Source organism: Leptodactylus fuscus, chromosome 8 (genome assembly GCF_031893055.1).
Source record: "Leptodactylus fuscus isolate aLepFus1 chromosome 8, aLepFus1.hap2, whole genome shotgun sequence".
In the NCBI taxonomy this organism is placed as follows: Eukaryota; Metazoa; Chordata; class Amphibia; order Anura; family Leptodactylidae; genus Leptodactylus; species Leptodactylus fuscus.
Window position 1 is genome coordinate 2527723 of NC_134272.1, and position 22793 is coordinate 2550515.

At 37.7% G+C, this 22793-nt stretch overlaps 1 protein-coding gene across 1 annotated transcript in view; it reads left to right on the forward strand.

Annotated features, from left to right (window-relative positions):
* DNAH3 (dynein axonemal heavy chain 3) overlaps positions 1-22793 on the forward strand; it is a 195244-nt gene that overhangs the window by 38632 nt on the left and 133819 nt on the right. The window contains exons 8-13 of the mRNA XM_075284877.1: positions 1997-2192; positions 3131-3256; positions 4815-5010; positions 12802-12981; positions 16378-16514; positions 17562-17667. Of these exons, the coding sequence (XP_075140978.1) occupies positions 1997-2192; positions 3131-3256; positions 4815-5010; positions 12802-12981; positions 16378-16514; positions 17562-17667 (941 nt within the window). The remainder of the gene's footprint in view (positions 1-1996; positions 2193-3130; positions 3257-4814; positions 5011-12801; positions 12982-16377; positions 16515-17561; positions 17668-22793) is intronic.

The window sequence follows — 22793 nt, forward strand, 5'->3', positions numbered from 1 at the left end:
ATCCTTAGCCAGATCATTAGATCAACAGACGCTTCTATCCTGACCAGATCTTCAACTTCAGGATTGGCTAATAGCTCTCATCAGTCAGAATAGAGTAGCTGCTTATGATTTATCTTATTTCTATCAGAACCGTTCTACATCTCTCTATATATTATACAGTAAGTACATATGTATTTATGTCTGGCACATACAGAACTGAACATAGAACTAACCCATCATATAAGTCTCTGTGAATGAGGCCGAGAGTCCCCCCCCCCCCTATCAGTGGTCATGTGATCAGCGTAGAGGCCCCATCAATGGTCATGTGATCAGCAGGGAGGCCCCATCAGTGATCATGTGATCAGTGGGGAGACCCATCAGTAGTCATGTGATCAGCAGAGAGGCCCATCAGTGGTCATGTGACCAGCAGGGAGGCCCATCAGTAGTCATGTGATCAGCAGGGAGGCCCCATCGGTGGTCATGTGATCAGCGGGTAGGCCCCATCAGTATTCATGTGACCAGTAGGGAGGCCCATCAGTAGTCATGTGACCAGCAGGGAGGCCCATCAGTAGTCATGTGATCAGCAGGGAGGCCCCATCAGTGGTCATGTGATCAGCAGGGAGGCCCCATCAGTGGTCATGTGATCAGCAGGGAGGCCCCATCAGTGGTCATGTGATCAGCAGGGAGGCCCATCAGTAGTCATGTGATCAGCAGGGAGGCCCCATCAGTGGTCATGTGATCAGCAGGGAGGCCCCATCAGTGGTCATGTGATCAGCAGGGAGGCCCCATCGGTGGTCATGTGATCAGCGGGTAGGCCCCATCAGTATTCATGTGACCGGTAGGGAGGCCCATCAGTAGTCATGTGATCAGCAGGGAGGCCCCATCAGTGGTCATGGTAGTCATGTGACCAGCAGGGAGGCCCATCAGTAGTCATGTGATCAGCAGGGAGGCCCCATCAGTGGTCATGTGATCAGCAGGGAGGCCCCATCAGTGGTCATGTGATCAGCAGGGAGGCCCATCAGTAGTCATGTGATCAGCAGGGAGGCCCCATCAGTGGTCATGTGATCAGCAGGGAGGCCCCATCAGTGGTCATGTGATCAGCAGGGAGGCCCCATCAGTAGTCATGTGATCAGCAGGGAGGCCCCATCGGTGGTCATGTGATCAGCGGGTATGCCCCATCAGTATTCATGTGACCAGTAGGGAGGCCCATCAGTAGTCATGTGATCAGCAGGGAGGCCCCATCAGTGGTCATGGTAGTCATGTGACCAGCAGGGAGGCCCATCAGTGGTCATGTGATCAGCAGGGAGGCCCCATCAGTGGTCATGGTAGTCATGTGACCAGCAGGGAGGCCCATCAGTGGTCATGTGATCAGCAGGGAGGCCCCATCAGTGGTCATGTGATCAGCAGGGAGCCCCAGCAACAATCTATTAGGCAATAGTTGCAGGATCATAAAACAGCGCAATTCTTCTGTTGGTAACCGATGACGCGGTCAAGGACCCTTTTTCAATGCAGGTTTTTTATATCTAGGAAAAATCTCTTCTGAGTACATTATGGAGGAATATTTATACTCTGCTCTAGGTATATAATGGTATATACAGGACAGCAGTAGAGGCCTTTGACAGCCTTGAAGCCTTGTGTGTATTGGCTGACATCACACCGGTGTATATTGTACAGATCATATAGATCATATATTTCCCCTGCGGCTTCTATTCTCTCTTCCATACTGTCATTATCACTTATACGTTACATAGGGAGACAAAGTCCTGTATATATATAGGTGTATACGCCGCTCATACTCGGATGGTTTGCAGACTATCCGTCCTTCCATTGCCATCACTCTGATCCATTCTGTATATTATACTGTGTAATATTCTATCTATAGATCCTTCTCAGACAATGATCTCCTGGTAAGTGACTGCGCTCCATGTTCTTTGCTCTGCCTGTCACATTAATATTCCACAATTCCTTTGTCAGTTGTTCAGTGATCAGGATAATGATATTTTTTTCTATTTCCTAGTTGATTATATCCTCAAGGATCCCGATGAGAGGGACAGACTGTTTATTAGCAACATCCCTCATTCGTTTCCTCAGCGGGTAATTCGCGCCCCTGTTCCTTGGCACGCTTCATACAGCCAGGCTCATACATGGAATGAAGATCACCTTTTTACTACCAACCCCATGATGTTGTCTCTGCAAGAACTCTGGATGACTCAGTAAGAAAATCCGCTTTGTTCTGAAGCTGCTTAAAGGGAGTCTGTCAGCATGAAATAGCGTTATAGCCCGCACAGACGCTCGCTGCCCCTCGCATACACTCTCCAAAGCTGCTTTTATCTTCTTTGTCTGCAGCTGAAAGATGTTTTGTAGATATGCAGATTATTTGTAATGGGCTTCAGGGCCCTGTAATTTACACGATGGGCTTCGGTGACGCATTTACTACATGTCCCTAAAGCCCAGTAGCCGTGTCGTTCCCCCCATCAGTCCTGTGTCTGTCTCCGGCTTTGTCACACATGCACATGATGTTACAGTACCCTGTGGACTCACATACATGACACATTATACCAAAGCCCTCCTTGCAACAATAAAACAAGACTGCAAGAACTTCTTTGTGGGCCGGGTCGGCCGCGGCTTTTATTTCTTCTTTTGAATACAGATTAACATATTGTTATGGCTGCACAAGTCGGAGCAGGAGCGGGATGTCGGCACTGAACACCCAATGGCCACTTTCCCCGTCCACCATTAATACCGAGCTCCGGCTGTGACTTGTATTACAGCTCCCTGTATGGGGTGTTCCAGCAGCCATATCTCCCCCCCAGTCATCGTTTCATTGTGGAAGAGTAGGTTTGAGTGAGCGATGTCTGCCGATATCTACGGCATCTACCGAATTCACTGCATCTCCTGGCAGAGTGATGACCACTATACTATAACTAGGCCCCTGTGTCTGGACGCTTAGGGGACGGTTATATATGACGCGGGGTTCCGCCAGATTTTCCTGCAATGATTGAAGTGGCATTAAAGCTTTTCTGATAAAGAAATAATAAAAGCTGGGTCTTCATCTCTGCGATTTAGCTTTATGACCTATGACCTTTCATATCAAATCCTTTCCGGCAGAATCTAGAAGCATTCCTCTGCCTCTCTTTGTGTTACATTTTAGGTTCAGCGATCTGAGATTTGTGCGCACAGAAGAATTGCTGTCTGGTAGCTTACCGCTGCTGCCTGCCGAATTTGAAGAACTGGTTCAAAGGCATTGCCTAGAAGCCCGCACGACATTGCGTAATAAGTGAGTTCATTGTGCCCAAGTGTGGGCTGCATTGATAGTGTATATGTCTATCGAGCTAATGATAGTTATTATCCTACAATTACATACAACACGGCTGAAGTGCGACGGACACTCATTATCGCTAATCTTTGATCCCGCTGCCATGGGTGCCTGTATCTCGCTCCACACTGTTATTTCCCTGGATTTGAGTTGATTGTAAGCCATGTAGTATACAGTATATGTCACACTCCTATACGTGACTATGAATGTAATGTATGGGATTCTGAGAGCATGACGCATGTATGGGGTAACATGTTACATGAGCCAAGTATGTGCATATGTGTAGTATCTCACACATAGGGCAGCAGTAAGGATGTAACCAGGCTTCTCTACACCCAAGGCCGACGTCCACTTCACTGCCTGAGCCCTGCATCTAAGTACAGCTACGCCAATGGACGCCTAAGACAGTTATGGATCTTGGAAGGGAACAATGAAAAAAATGCTAAAGGTCAAGAATAGTCTTAAAGGGGCTTCCCACAAAAGACATTTGTAGCCTATCCACAGAATATACCAAAATGTCTGATAGATGCAGGTCCCACCTCTGGAACTTGCACCTATCTCTAAAATGAGAGCCCCCCCCCCCCCTCCCAGCATCTGTGCACCAAGTCCTACCTAACTGTCACATTGCTGAAGCGTCAGCCATGGTGAATGGCACAACACAGCTTTTTGTGATCCCCACATTCTATATTTTTTCCCGATCAGTATGTCTTTTATTTGGAGTATGGGATGGAAAAATCACACAAACATGGGGAGAACATACAAACTCCTTGTTTTTTGCCCTTGGCGGGGTTCAAACCAAGGACTCCAGTGCTGCAAGGCTGCAGTGCTAACCACTGAGCCACCGTGTGGCCCCTGAGTCTGTGTTCTTGTCCCGGGTGCTCCTGACGTTCAAGAATGGCTCCTTCTATACTATATGTCTTAACTATGAGACAAACAGAAGACGTTCTGGGCTATATTTTTATTGTTCTCTGCTTTTTCTGTTTCTATGGCAGACAAGACAAAGGAGGACGAGGCTCTTGCTCCAGCCAGTTGTCTTAAAGGGGATATCCAGGATTTAGGATCTCATAATCTATGCTAAGTATAGTGCAGGCACTGGAATCAGCCCTATACAGCTGATCGGTGTGGGGGCCAGCTGTTGGGATCCCCATAATCAGATTTTCATGGCCGATCCTAAGGATAGAGCATAATAAAAATCCTGGACAACCCCCCTAATCCAGCCACAGGACAGTGATAAGGTGGGAGGGGGTTTATATACAGGTATATTTCTCAGTTTTCACTGTGATATGAGACAAGGTGGGGACGTCCGGGGATATATAGTCACTGGCTTTGTGCCTGTCTGTCTTTAGTGTTCTTTTTATGCACCGCCATGTCACAACTATTCTGCAATACCAAGGAACATTTACTAGAGATAAGTCTCAGAACTTGCTATTACGGTATCTTGTATGATTTTCGCCTCTGATCTCAGTTTGTAATATCTTGTATGATTTTCGCCTCTGATCTCAGTTTCTGATCCTTACAGATGGATACCACATTGTGCGTCAATCTTTAAGTCTGAAAAGGATGAGTGGATTCACTTACTTCCCCAGAGTGAGGACGACTCGGCGGTGCAGATTCAGGAGTTTTTCGCTTCTGTTTCGTCTCTGATGTCCCTGCAGCTGCGTGGGATGGTCATCAATTCTCTTCAGGACTTGCTGACTTTCTTCACAATACACAAGGTAATTAGGAGGCCGGATAATGAAGCGCACTGTTCCTGTACGTTGTAAGTACCGCAGACAAGCAAATGGGAATAGCGGCCATTCAATAGATGCATTATGTATGTGGTATAATACCGCCAGACCCAAGGTCAGAATAACCCATCAGTTATTTATATTCACCTATTCTACATTATGCATTTCAGAGGTTGTCTTAAGTCTCTTCGCCGCCGCCATGTGATTTTATAATAAACCTTACCATATAATGCATCTATAGATAGAAGGACTTGAAAGCTTTCCTTACTGCAGTAATGGATATTTTGGTTCTTGTTCGTGACTTTCTAATTCAGTTACATCTTTTGTCTGTAATGAAGATGTAGAATAGAAGTTAGTTATAGCGGTGAGCGTCTGTCCAGGCTGTACATGAAGTGTCTCTCGGCCAAAGCAGTGCTTGTGCTTCGCTGGCCTGATTCTTAGAAAGATCATTATGATGAGTATTCATAGAACAGGTGTATAGAAGCCATATGCAACCTGCTCCTTAAAGGGGACCTTATGTCTCCTCCAGCAAGTCCTGTGTGAGTGGATCTGAGGTTAGTGTCATAGTCGGCCATTCTGCTTCTATCTATCCACTCTTCGGCTGCTATCTCTGCCTGTTGCCCTGTTCCTCTCTCTTCTCGGTGCCCTCTGCCAAGCATCTTGCACCCTTTGAAATAAAGTTGAAGTTAGGCCAGTCCTATCTCAGTATATTAGATAATATTTGGCTACACTAGAAAGTATTAAGGAGAACTGAATGACGTCATTTATAATCCAGTCTCCTTCCTCCAAGTTTAGGCATAACCAGGGTGTTCTTTCCTTTCCATGTGACTGCTGCATTCTCCATGCTGTAGATAAGAAGCTTCTGCAGCCTTTTATCAATGACTAAACCCTTTCTCAGTAGATCTGAGGTTCTTTCCTAAATAGAGAGCAGAACTCTATAACTACTTGTTGTCTGTGCCCTGTTTTCTGTATCCACTGAAGATCCAGGTGGCCGAATGTGCAGTGATCCTTATAATTACTTGTGGAGAGAAATAGCATCTACCTGTCTGAGCCGCCTGAGAAGATGTTCACTGTGCTGGAGCACGTAGGTCCGGAGTAGTAGGAAGAACGAGAAGAGCAAAGAGACGTATATAAGCCATAACATGGAAGGGGTTATCCACAGGACAGCAATTGATGGCATATCCTTAAGATAGGCAACCAGTTTTAGATTGATGGGGTTCCGAGTGTCACAACACCCAGAGATTATATGCTTCCCAAAGTGGGAGGCCCCTGGCATTATTATTATTATGCTGGGCCCTGCAGTGTTCTGTTTTAGTAGTGGAGGGTATCTGTACTGCAGCAGTTATCAGAAACTTAAATGGGACACGACTGCAGTGACAAAACTGCTGCTGGAGGAGAAAAAGCAGGGGTGTGCAGGGGAAAAATCAGGGGAGTGCAAGGGAAACAGGGGAGTGCAGGGAAAAATCAGGGGAGTGCAAGGGAAACAGGGGAGAGTAGGGGAAAAATCAGGGGAGTGCAGGGAAAAAAGGGGAGTGCAGGGGAAACAGGGGAGTGCAGGGGAAAAAACAGGGGAGTGCAAGGGAAACAGGGGAGTGCAGGGGAAAAATCAGGGGAGTGCAGGGGAAAAATCAGGGGAGTGAAAGGGAAACGGGAGTGCAGGCGAAACAGGAGTGCAGGGGAAAAAACAGGGGAGTGCAAGATAAAAAACAGGGGAGTGCAGGGGAAAAATCAGGGGAATACTAGCTAAAAAGGGGAGTGCAGGGGAAAAATCAGGGAAGTACAAGGGAAACGGGAATGCAGGGAAAAAACAGGGGAGTGCAGGGGAAAAAATCGGGAGTGCAGGGGAAAAAAATGGTTAAAAACAGGGGAGTGCAGGAGGGTGGATGAACTGTAAAAACAGGACCCCAGAGAAGCCGGGGAGCTTGGCTTTGAAGCGTATCTTCTGCTGTTCCCTGGACTTTTCTGCACTGGATAGAGATGATTTAGTGTTCCTTTATTGTGCTGTAATGTCACTTGTGGTGTTGAGAGTTTGGGAGCTGTGCATGAGTGTGTTTAGTCCCTCTGCAGCCGAGGCCTCGCTCCCCTGTATCTCTGGTTTTATAGCACCTAGAATAGTGCATTTGGTATCTGCTGAGGCATCTGGTGCCAACCCTGCAGCTGTCACAGAAATGGAGAAATCACAGTCAGGAATGTCCTACTTCTATGTCACCTACATACATAGATATATTATATACTGTATAATGCTATGACTGTATCCCTGTATGGGTAACGGAGCGAGGATTCCTCCGACAGCATTTCATCTCCCAGATTATTAGCTAAATGATCTCTGCCAGTAATGGGACCAATTTGGGTGATAAATACATGGAGTCCAATACCCAGAACCTGCTGACAACACGGAATAAACGCTGCGCTGCAATCGGCGTCTTATTGGTTGTCTGTATTGACAAATTCCATATTAGTGATTTCTGCCTTTTTCTTCATTACGAGACGTGATGAATATTTTTAAGATGAGCCAGTTATGTGATTCTCCCGGCGTTAGCACAAGACGTGTGGCGGGCTCCGGCGCTGGGCCACGTGTTCTGTGCAGTCACCAGTCACACATTATCATTGCTCTATATTATTCGTCATCAGAGAACCATTAAAAACTAAAAAAAATATATAAATACAATAAAAAGAATTAAAAATATAAATCTCCCCCCGATTCCTAGTAAAACACTTACACATGAGGTATCCCTGTGTCCAAAAACACCCGCTCTCCAAACTTATAAATATATTACACCCGTATGGTGAACACCGTCGTGGCGAAAACATCAAAGGAGCCGAAACGCCTTATTTATTTTTTTGTTTTGCGTCTCCTAAAAAATTTGATTGAAAAAAAATGGTCTAAAAACCCAAAATGTGGCCCTGCAAGAAAAGACACCTGATGTATAGAGTAAAAAATGTGATAAAAAGGGGTAAAATGGAAAAAATGTATAAATTTGTCATCACCAGAATTGCACTGACCTGCAGAATACAAGTCCTGTCATTTTTGCTGCATATTGAACGCCGTAAAATCAAATCTGGCAAGAAAGTCGCGCAAACACAATTTTTCTCTTAATTCCCCCCCAGTTTAATATTTTTCCTAGTATATGGTGCAGAATATTGAATAGGACCATTATAAAGTACAATTTGTCCCACAAAAACTTAGCCCTCATACAGCTCTATATACGGAAAAGATTAAAAGGCGAGGAGTCAGAAACGAAAATTGAAAAATGGCAGAAAAGGGTGAAAGTGGCCGAGCCGTAGGATGCAGATTGGTTTGTTATAAAGGCCCCTTAGAATATTCACTGTATACCGCCATACGTTATATATTCACTATATACCGCCATATGTTAGATATTCACCATATACTGCCATATGTTATATATTCACTATATACCGCCATATGTTATATATTCACTGTATACCGCCATATGTTATATATTCACTGTATACCGCCATATGTTATATATTCATTATATACCCCCATATGTTAGATATTCACTATATGCCGCCATATGTTATATATTCACCATATACTGCCATATGTTATAAATTCACCATATACTGCCATATGTTATAAATTCACCATATACCGCCATATGTTATATATTCACCATATACCGCCATATGTTATTTATTTACTATATACCACCATATGTTATATATTCACCATATACCGCCATATGTTATTTATTTACTATATACCGCCATATGTTAGATATTCACTATATGCCGCCATATGTTATATATTCACCATATACTGCCATATGTTATAAATTCACCATATACTGCCATATGTTATAAATTCACCATATACCGCCATATGTTATATATTCACCATATACCGCCATATGTTATTTATTTACTATAGACCACCATATGTTATATATTCACCATATACCGCCATATGTTATTTATTTACTATATACCACCATATGTTATATATTCACCATATACCGCCATATGTTATATATTCACCATATACCACCATATGTTATATATTCACCATATACCGCCATATGTTATATATTCACCATATACCGCCATGTTATTTATTTACTATATACCGCCATATGTTATATATTCACCATATACCGCCATATGTTATATATTCACCATATACCGCCATATGTTATATATTCACCATATATCGCCATATGTTATTTATTTACTATATACCGCCATATGTTATATATTCACCATATACCGCCATATGTTATATATTCACCGTATACTGCCATATGTTAGATATTCACCGTATACCGCCATATGTTAGATATTCACCGTATACCGCCATATGTTAGATATCCGACTCTCTGGATGTTTGGCGCAGTCTGATATCATCTCATTTGTTTCTATTTTCCCGATCTTGCTAACACTGAATAATAATTGTAGACTCGCTCTCGGCTTGTTTTGTTGTCAGCGGGCGAGGATTCTGCTTGTCGGCAGCTTGACATTCTCCTGGTGGCCATTGTGCGCCGGTCGTCCTCCCAGGGGCGCTGAATCTGCCTCTCGGCTCAGTAGCCGCGCTGTCACGCTGACACAATGGCTGCCGCGTATTCCCAGTACAGATAATATTCTGCGCTCATTGACGCTCCGCGGGGCTTCTCGTATTCACCCAAAGTAAAGGAAGAAAATGAAGATCAATTCAGATTCACAAGAAGATCAGGAAAGTCTCTGAGTAATGAAGAAATCTATGAAGTAATACAATGCGCTTATTAGTGATGTCACAGCCACCTTCAGGCTCCAGCCAGAGATTTAGCCACTCAAATTATCTTTATACATCTTTTCATGCATCATTAGTCAGGAAATTCTCCAAGCTCTGATGTCCCTAGGGGGCGGTGTTACAGCAGCCATATTCTTGTCTCTAGGGGGCGGTGTTATCTATCTATCTATCTATCTATCTATCTCCTATCTATCTATCTATCTATCTATCTATCTATCTCCTATCTATCTATCTATCTATCTATCTATCTATCTCCTATCTATCTATCTATCTATCTATCTATCTATCTATCTCCTATCTATCTATCTATCTATCTATCTATCTATCTATCTCCTATCTATCTATCTCCTATCTATCTATCTATCTATCTATCTATCTATCTATCTATCTATCTATCTCCTATCTATCTATCTATCTATCTATCTCCTATCTATCTATCTATCTATCTATCTATCTATCTATCTCCTATCTATCTATCTCCTATCTATCTATCTATCTATCTATCTATCTATCTCCTATCTATCTATCTATCTATCTATCTATCTATCTCCTATCTATCTATCTATCTATCTATCTATCTATCTATCTCCTATCTATCTATCTATCTATCTATCTATCTATCTATCTATCTCCTATCTATCTATCTCCTATCTATCTATCTATCTATCTATCTATCTATCTATCTATCTATCTCCTATCTATCTATCTATCTATCTATCTATCTATCTATCTATCTATCTCCTATCTATCTATCTATCTATCTATCTCCTATCTATCTATCTATCTATCTATCTCCTATCTATCTATCTATCTATCTATCTATCTCCTATCTATCTCCTATCTATCTATCTATCTATCTATCTATCTATCTATCTCCTATCTATCTATCTATCTATCTATCTCCTATCTATCTATCTATCTATCTATCTATCTATCTCCCTCCCTATCTATCTATCTATCTATCTCCTATCTATCTATCTATCTATCTATCTATCTATCTATCTATCTCCTATCTATCTATCTCCTATCTATCTATCTATCTATCTATCTATCTATCTCCTATCTATCTATCTATCTATCTCCTATCTATCTATCTATCTATCTATCTATCTATCTATCTCCTATCTATCTATCTATCTATCTATCTATCTATCTATCTCCTATCTATCTATCTATCTATCTATCTATCTATCTCCTATCTATCTCCTATCTATCTATCTATCTATCTATCTATCTATCTATCTATCTATCTCCTATCTATCTATCTATCTATCTATCTCCTATCTATCTATCTCCTATCTATCTATCTATCTATCTCCTATCTATCTATCTATCTATCTATCTATCTATCTATCTCCTATCTATCTATCTATCTATCTATCTATCTATCTATCTTCTATCTATCTATCTATCTATCTCCTATCTATCTATCTATCTATCTATCTATCTCCTATCTATCTATCTATCTATCTATCTATCTCCTATCTATCTATCTATCTATCTATCTCCTATCTATCTATCTATCTATCTATCTATCTCCTATCTATCTATCTATCTATCTATCTATCTATCTATCTCCTATCTATCTCCTATCTATCTATCTATCTATCTATCTATCTATCTATCTATCTCCTATCTATCTATCTATCTATCTATCTATCTATCTATCTCCTATCTATCTATCTATCTATCTCCTATCTATCTATCTATCTATCTATCTATCTATCTATCTATCTCCTATCTATCTATCTATCTATCTATCTCCTATCTATCTATCTATCTATCTATCTATCTATCTATCTATCTCCTATCTATCTATCTATCTATCTATCTATCTATCTCCTATCTATCTATGTATCTCCTATCTATCTATTTATCTATCATCTATCTATCTATCTATCTATCTATCTCCTATCTATCTATCTATCTATCTATCTATCTATCTATCTCCTGTCTATCTATCTATCTATCTATCTATCTCCTATCTATCTATCTATCTATCTATCTATCTATCTATCTATCTATCTATCTCCTATCTATCTATCTATCTATCTATCTCCTATCTATCTATGTATCTCCTATCTATCTATTTATCTATCATCTATCTATCTATCTATCTATCTATCTATCTATCTCCTGTCTACCTATCTATCTATCTATCTATCTATCTATCTATCTATCTCCTATCTATCTATCTATCTATCTATCTATCTATCTATCTATCTCCTATCTATCTATCTATCTATCTATCTATCTATCTATCTATCTCCTATCTATCTATCTATCTATCTATCTATCTATCTATCTCCTATCTATCTATCTATCTATCTATCTATCTATCTATCTATCTCCTATCTATCTATCTATCTATCTATCTATCTATCTATCTATCTCCTATCTATCTATCTATCTATCTATCTATCTCCTATCTATCTATCTATCTATCTATCTATCTATCTCCTATCTATCTATCTATCTATCTATCTATCTCCTATCTATCTATCTATCTATCTATCTATCTATCTCCTATCTATCTATCTATCTATCTATCTATCTATCTATCTATCTCCTATCTATCTATGTATCTCCTATCTATCTATTTATCTATCATCTATCTATCTATCTATCTATCTATCTATCTCCCGTCTATCTATCTATCTATCTATCTATCTATCTATCTATCTATCTCCTGTCTATCTATCTATCTATCTATCTATCTATCTATCTCCTATCTATCTATCTATCTATCTATCTATCTCCTATCTATCTATCTATCTATCTATCTATCTATCTAGCTATCTATCTCCTATCTATCTATCTATCTATCTATCTATCTAGCTATCTATCTATCTATCTATCTATCTCCTATCTATCTATCTATCTATCTATCTATCTATCTATCTATCTATCTCCTATCTATCTATCTATCTATCTATCTATCTCCTATCTATCTATCTATCTATCTATCTATCCATCTATCCGGTTATATTACTATGTTGCCGTTATTACATTTCCGTTTTTCTTTTCCCCAGGATGGAAATGATTTTGGAGAGATTTATGACGACATGAAATTCTTCACTCCCCAAATTCTCATCATAAAGCTTAAGGTTGAAGAGCCAAAAATCTCCTTTGAGCCGGTCCTGGAGGAGTGCTGGAGCCTAATCAGACGCTGCTTCCAGGAGATTATTCGGAGCGCGGAAGGACTTCCTAAGGTGTGTCATGTGGAGAGGTGAAGCTGACGAGGGGAGACAGTAACAGAAATATTCCCTGAGCTCTAGAAATAATGTAACCGGTCTGTAACCTGCTCCGAACTCTAGAGAAAGGACAGCTTATAGCCGGACCTGTTACAGGGCTCCATAGGCCCATCTTATGTAGGTGGTTCCACCAGAAAGTCCTGACTCCGCCCACATGACACATGTCGGGGAAAAGAACTTCAGGAATTTTGAATTTCAGCAAATTTTAATAATTTTTCACCTTCACCCCAGAGGTTTAGTTCAGTATTACTGTCACATCATGTGCTGTATAGTGCAGAATACTGTATGATATATATATGGATGGAGCAGATACTGTCACATATATACTGTATGTTATATATATGGAGCGGATACTGTCACATATATACTGTATGTTATATATATGGAGCAGATACTGTCACATATATACTGTATGTTATATATATGGAGCAGATACTGTCACATATATACTGTATGTTATATATATGGAGCAGATACTGTCACATATATACTGTATGTTATATATACGGAGCAGCTACTATCACATATATACTGTATGTTATATATCTGGAGCAGCTACTGTCACATATATACTGTATGTTATATATATGGAACAGATACTATCACATATACTGTATGTTATATATACGGAGCAGCTACTGTCACATATACTGTATGTTATATATACGGAGCAGATACTGTCACATATATACTGTATGTTATATATATGGAGCAGATACTATCACATATACTGTATGTTATATATACGGAGCAGATACTATCACATATACTGTATGTTATATATATGGAGCAGATACTGTCACATATACTGTATGTTATATATACGGAGCAGATACTGTCACATATATACTGTATGTTATATATATGGAGCAGATACTATCACATATACTGTATGTTATATATACGGAGCAGATACTATCACATATACTGTATGTTATATATACGGAGCAGCTACTGTCACATATATACTGTATGTTATATATACGGAGCAGATACTGTCACATATACTGTATGTTATATATACGGAGCAGCTACTGTCACATATATACTGTATGTTATATATATGGAGCAGATACTATCACATATACTGTATGTTATGTATATGGAGCAGCTACTGTCACATACTGTATATACTGTATGTTATATATACGGAGCAGCTACTGTCACATATATACTGTATGTTATATATACGGAGCAGATACTGTCACATATACTGTATGTTATGTATATGGAGCAGCTACTGTCACATATATACTGTATGTTATATATACGGAGCAGATACTGTCACATATATACTGTATGTTATATATACGGAGCTCATACCGTCACATACATACTGTATGTTATATATATGGAGCAGATACTGTCACATATATACTGTATGTTATATATATGGAGCAGATACTATCACATATACTGTATGTTATATATATGGAGCAGCTACTGTCACATACTGTATATACTGTATGTTATATATACGGAGCAGCTACTGTCACATATATACTGTATGTTATATATACGGAGCAGATACTGTCACATATACTGTATGTTATATATATGGAGCAGATACTGTCACATACTGTATATACTGTATGTTATATATTCGGAGCAGATACTGTCACATATATACTGTATGTTATATATACGGAGCAGATACTATCACATACTGTATATACTGTATGTTATATATACGGAGCAGCTACTGTCACATATATACTGTATGTTATATATATGGAGCAGATACTATCACATATACTGTATGTTATATATACGGAGCAGATACTGTCACATACACTCACCGGCCACTTTATTAGGTCCACCATGCTAGTAACGGGTTGGACCCCCTTTTGCCTTCAGAACTGCCTCAATTCTTCGTGGCATAGATACAACAAGGTGCTGGAAGCGTTCCTCAGAGATTTTGCTCCATATTGACATGATGGCATCACACAGTTGCAGTCGCAGATTTGTCGGCTGCACATCCATGATGCGAATCTCCCGTTCCACCACATCCCAAAGATGCTCCTCTATTGGATTGAGATCTGGTGACTGTGGAGGCCATTGGAGTACAGTGAACTCATTGTCATGTTCAAGAAACCAGTCTGAGATGATTCCAGCTTTATGACATGGCATTGCATTATCCTGCTGAAAGTAGCCATCAGATGTTGGGTACATTGTGGTCATAAAGGGATGGACATGGTCAGCAACAATACTCAGGTAGGCTTTGGCGTTGCAACGATGCTCAATTGGTACCAAGGGGGGGCCCAAAGAGTGCCAAGAAAATATTCCCCACACCATGACACCACCACCACCAGCCTGAACCGTTACCGATACAAGGCAGGATGGATCCATGCTTTCATGTTGTTGACGCCAAATTCTGAGCCTACCATCCGAATGTCGCAGCAGAAATCGAGACTCATCAGACCAGGCAACGTTTTTCCAATCTTCAATTGTCCAATTTCGATGAGCTTGTGCAAATTGTAGCCTCAGTTTCCTGTTCTTAGCTGAAAGGAGTGGCACCCGGTGTGGTCTTCTGCTGCTGTAGCCCATCTGTAGCCTCAAAGTTGGACGTACTGTGCGGCGTTCAGAGATGCTCTTCTGGCTACCTTGGTTGTAACGGGTGGCTATTTGAGTCACTGTTGCCTTTCTATCAGCTGGAACCAGTCTGGCCATTCTCCTCTGACCTCTGGCATCAACAACGCATTTCCGCCCCCCACAGAACTGCCGCTCACTGGATGTTTTTTCTTTTTCGGACCATTCTCTGTAAACCCTAGAGATGGTTGTGCGTGAAAATCCCAGTAGATCAGCAGTTTCTGAAATACTCAGACCAGCCCTTCTGGCACCAACAACCATGCCACGTTCAAAGGCACTCAAATCACCTTTCTTCCCCCCCATACTGATGCTCGGGTTGAACTGCAGGAGATTGTCTTGACCATGTCTACATGCCGAAATGCACTGAGTTGCCGCCATGTGATTGGCTGATTAGAAATTAAGTGTTAACGAGCAGTTGGACAGGTATACCTAATAAAGTGGCCGGAGCAGATACTGTCACATATATACTGTATGTTATGTATATGGAGCAGATACTGTCACATATATACTGTATGTTATGTATATGGAGCAGATACTGTCACATATATACTGTATGTTATGTATATGGAGCAGATACTGTCACATATATACTGTATGTTATGTATATGGAGCAGATACTGTCACATATACTGTATGTTATATATACGGAGCAGATACTGTCACATATATACTGTATGTTATGTATATGGAGCAGATACTGTCACATATACTGTATGTTATATATACGGAGCAGAACGTAAAGCAGCATTTCATCTTCACTTCCAGGTTGAAGTTGAACTTTTTCCAGATCTTCAAGTAGAGACTCTGACTCTGAGCTCTGTAAAGCCGGAGGAATCCTTAGTGTCTGAATACATCAGCAAAGCCAGGGAGGTGTTTAACATGAATATAGTCGGCCCACAAAAGTAAGGCGTAACTCTATCTATCTAATCAAATCAAAATCAATCAAATCAAAAAAAGCTTTATTGGCACATCCGAATAGATATTTGGCATTGCCAAAGCTAGTAAAGTGGGGGTGGGGTGGGGGGTGGTTTGGGGTATAACAGTCCATGGAGTCTCATCTTCCTCTTAGTTGGTGACTGCTATATGGGGAGGTGGGGGTGGGGCGGGTGTATTGGGATAAATATGATTTGATTGATTTGACTCTATCTATCTATCTCCTATCTATCTATCTATCTATCTATCTCCTATCTATCATCTATCTATCTATCTATCTATCTATCTATCTATCTATCTATCTCCTATCTATCTATCTATCTATCTATCTCCTATCTATCTATCTATCTATCTATCTATCTCCTATCTATCTATCTATCTATCTATCTCCTATCTATCTATCTATCTATCTATCTATCTATCTATCTCCTATCTATCTATCTATCTATCTTCTATCTATCTATCTATCTCCTATCTATCTATCTATCTATCTATCTCCTATCTATCTATCTATCTATCTATCTCCTATCTATCTATCTATCTATCTATCTATCTATCTCCTATCTATCTATCTATCTATCTATCTATCTATCTCCTATCTATCTATCTATCTATCTATCTATCTATCTATCTATCTATCTCCTATCTATCTATCTATCTCCTATCTATCTATCTATCTATCTATCTATCTATCTATCTTTCTATCTATCTATCTATCTATCTATCTATCTATCTATCTATCTCCTATCTATCTATCTATCTATCTATCTATCTATCTATCTCCTATCTATCTATCTATCTATCTATCTATCTATCTATCTATCTCCTATCTATCATCTATCTATCTCCTATCTATCTATCTATCTATCTATAGATAGATAGATGGATAGATAGATAGATGGCAGAGCTGATGTCGAGTCTCGTGTCCTCCATGTTACCATATAACACTATTGTAGAGAGATCTCAGGAGACTTCCGGATGAATTGCAGATTTCTTCTTTCTTCCTCTTCCCTCAGGTACCTGAATGTTTATAAAAAATACAACAATCTTCTGAACCAGAAAGCTCAGCAAGACATTATGGGGTTCCTTAAGGAGGAGCATTCTCTGCAGGCCTTCACTAAGGTAATGAGGAATGAAAGGCCGGCGCTTGTTAGGGAGGATCACGAATCATCCGGCTGTATAATAGATGGTGGAATTAAGATTTATTATACATTAGATTGAAATATTCATTACATAATGAGATAAAAGTGAGAAGCGCGGCCGTAAATCATGTACATGGATGTCAGCTGAGAATCTCATAGATTTTATATGCAAATGAAACTTACTTACATTCTCCTATCTATCTATCTATCCATCTCCTATCTATCTATCTATCTATCTATCTATCTATCTATCTATCTATCTCCTATCTATCTATCTATCTCCTATCTATCTATCTATCTATCTCCTATCTATCTATCTATCTATCTATCTATCTTCTATCTATCTATCTATCTATCTATCTATCTATCTATCTATCTATCTCCTATCTATCTATCTATCTATCTATCTATCTATCTCCTATCTATCTATCTATCTATCTATCTATCTATCTATCTCCTATCTATCTATCTCCTATCTATCTATCTATCTATCTATCTATCTATCTTCTATCTATCTATCTATCTATCTATCTCCTATCTATCTATCTATCTATCTATCTATCAATCTATCTATCTCCTATCTATCTATCTATCTATCTATCTATCTCCTATCTATCTCCTATCTATCTATCTCCTATCTATCTATCTATCTATCTATCTATCTATCTATCTATCTATCTATCTCCTATCTATCTATCTATCAATCTATCTATCTATCTCCTATCTATCTATCTATCTATCTATCTATCTATCTCCTATCTATCTATCTATCTATCTATCTATCTATCTATCTATCTCCTATCTATCTATCTATCTATCTATCTATCATCTATCTATCTATCTATCTATCTATCTATCTATCTCCTATCTATCTATCTATCTATCTATCTATCTATCTATCTCCTATCTATCTATCTCCTATCTATCTATCTCCTATCTATCTATCTATCTATCTATCTATCTATCTCCTATCTATCTATCTATCTATCTATCTATCTCCTATCTATCTATCTATCTATCTATCTATCTATCTATCTATCAATCTATCTATCTCCTATTTATCTATCTATCTATCTCCTATCTATCTCATATCTATCTATCTCCTATCTATCTATCTATCTATCTATCTATCTATCTATCTATCTATCTCCTATCTATCTATCTATCTATCTATCTATCTATCTATCTATCTCCTATCTATCTATCTATCTATCTATCTATCTATCTATCTATCAATCTATCTATCTCCTATTTATCTATCTATCTATCTCCTATCTATCTCATATCTATCTATCTCCTATCTATCTATCTATCTATCTATCTATCTATCTATCTATCTATCTCCTATCTATCTATCTATCTATCTATCTATCTATCTATCAATCTATCTATCTATCAATCTATCTATCTCCTATCTATCTATCTATCTATCTATCTATCTCCTATCTATCTATCTCCTATCTATCTATCTCCTATCTATCTATCTCCTATCTATCTATCTATCTATCTATCTATCTATCTATCTCCTATCTATCTATCTATCTATCTATCTATCTATCTATCTATCTCCTATCTATCTCATATCTATCTATCTCCTATCTATCTATCTATCTATCTATCTATCTATCTATCTATCTATCTCCTATCTATCTATCTATCTATCTATCTATCTATCTATCTATCTCCTATCTATCTCATATCTATCTATCTCCTATCTATCTATCTATCTATCTATCTATCTATCTCCTATCTATCTATCTATCTATCTATCTATCTATCTCCTATCTATCTATCTATCTATCTATCAATCTATCTCCTATCTATCTATCTATCTATCTATCTATCTATCTCCTATCTATCTATCTATCTATCTATCTATCTATCTATCAATCTATCTATCTCCTATCTATCTATCTATCTATCTATCTATCTATCTATCTATCTCCTATCTATCTATCTATCTATCTATCTATCTATCAATCTATCTATCTATCAATCTATCTATCTCCTATCTATCTATCTATCTATCTATCTATCTATCTCCTATCTATCTATCTATCTATCTATCTATCTCCTATCTATCTATCTATCTATCTATCTATCTATCTATCTCCTATCTATCTATCTATCTCCTATCTATCTATCTCCTATCTATCTATCTCCTATCTATCTATCTATCTCCTATCTATCTATCTCCTATCTATCTATCTATCTATCTATCTATCTATCTATCTATCTATCTCCTATCTATCTATCTATCTATCTATCTATCTATCTATCTATCTCCTATCTATCTATCTATCTATCTATCTATCTATCTATCTATCTCCTATCTATCTATCTATCTATCAATCTATCTATCTCCTATCTATCTATCTATCTATCTCCTATCTATCTATCTATCTATCTATCTATCTATCTATCTATCAATCTATCTATCTATCAATCTATCTATCTCCTATCTATCTATCTATCTATCTATCTATCTATCTATCTATCTCCTATCTATCTATCTATCTATCTATCTATCTATCTATCTATCTCCTATCTATCTCATATCTATCTATCTCCTATCTATCTATCTATCTATCTATCTATCTATCTATCTATCTATCTCCTATCTATCTATCTATCTATCTCCTATCTATCTATCTATCTATCTATCTATCTATCTATCTCTCTATCTATCTCCTATCTATCTATCTATCTATCTATCTATCTATCTCCTATCTATCTATCTCCTATCTATCTATCTATCTATCTATCTATCTATCTCTCTATCTATCTCCTATCTATCTATCTATCTATCTATCAATCTATCTATCAATCTATCTATCTATCTATCTATCTATCTATCTATCTCCTATCTATCTATCTATCTATCTATCTCCTATCTATCTATCTATCTATCTATCTATCTATCTCCTATCTATCTATCTATCTATCTATCTATCTCCTATCTATCTATCTATCTATCTATCTATCTATCTATCTATCTCCTATCTATCTATCTATCTATCTATCTATCTATCTCCTATCTATCTATCTATCTATCTGTCTATCTATCTCCTATCTATCTATCTATCTATCTATCTATCTATCTATCTATCTATCATCTATCTATCTATCTATCTATCTCCTATCTATCTATCTATCTATCTATCTATCTCCTATCTATCTATCTATCTATCTATCTATCTATCTATCTCCTATCTATCTATCTATCTATCTATCTATCTCCTATCTATCTATCTCCTATCTATCTATCTATCTATCTATCTATCTCCTATCTATCTATCTATCTATCTATCTATCTATCTCCTATCTATCTATCTATCTATCTATCTATCTATCTATCTATCTCCTATCTATCTATCTATCTATCTATCTATCTCCTATCTATCTATCTATCTATCTATCTATCTATCTCCTATCTATCTATCTATCTATCTATCTATCTCCTATCTATCTATCTATCTATCTCCTATCTATCTATCTATCTATCTATCTATCTATCTATCTATCTCCTATCTATCTATCTATCTATCTATCTATCTCCTATCTATCTATCTATCTATCAATCTATCTATCTCCTATCTATCTATCTATCTATCTATCTATCTATCTATCTCCTATCTATCTATCTATCTATCTCCTATCTATCTATCTATCTATCTATCTATCTATCTATCATCTATCTATCTATCTCCTATCTATCTATCTATCTATCTATCTATCTATCTCCTATCTATCTATCTATCTCCTATCTATCTATCTATCTATCTCCTATCTATCTATCTATCTATCTATCTATCTCCTATCTATCTATCTATCTATCTATCTATCTATCTCCTATCTATCTATCTATCTATCTATCTATCTATCAATCTATCTATCTCCTATCTATCTATCTATCTATCTATCTATCTATCTATCTATCTCCTATCTATCTCATATCTATCTATCTCCTATCTATCTATCTATCTATCTATCTATCTATCTATCTATCTATCTATCTCCTATCTATCTATCTATCTATCTATCTATCAATCTATCTATCTATCAATCTATCTATCTTCTATCTATCTATCTATCTATCTATCTATCTATCTCCTATCTATCTATCTATCTATCTATCTCCTATCTATCTATCTATCTATCTATCTATCTATCTCCTATCTATCTATCTATCTATCTATCTATCTATCTCCTATCTATCTATCTATCTATCTATCATCTATCTATCTATCTATCTATCTATCTATCTCCTATCTATCTATCTATCTATCTATCTATCTATCTATCTATCTCCTATCTATCTATCTATCTATCTATCTATCTATCTCCTATCTATCTATCTATCTATCTCCTATCTATCTATCTATCTATCTATCTATCTATCTATCTCCTATCTATCTATCTATCTATCTATCTATCTCCTATCTATCTATCTCCTATCTATCTATCTATCTATCTATCTATCTATCTATCTCTCTATCTATCTCCTATCTATCTATCTATCTATCTATCTATCTATCTATCAATCTATCTATCAATCTATCTATCTATCTATCTATCTATCTATCTATCTATCTATCTATCTATCTCCTATCTATCTATCTATCTATCTATCTATCTATCTCCTATCTATCTATCTCCTATCTATCTATCTATCTATCTATCTATCTATCTATCTCCTATCTATCTATCTATCTATCTATCTATCTATCTCCTATCTATCTATCTATCTATCTATCTATCTCCTATCTATCTATCTATCTATCTATCTATCTATCTATCTCCTATCTATCTATCTATCTATCTATCTATCTATCTCTCTATCTATCTCCTATCTATCTATCTATCTATCTATCTATCTATCTATCTCCTATCTATCTCATATCTATCTATCTCCTATCTATCTATCTATCTATCTATCTATCTATCTATCTATCTATCTATCTCCTATCTATCTATCTATCTATCTATCTATCTCCTATCTATCTATCTATCTATCTATCTATCTCTCTATCTATCTCCTATCTATCTATCTATCTATCTATCTATCTATCTATCTCCTATCTATCTATCTCCTATCTATCTATC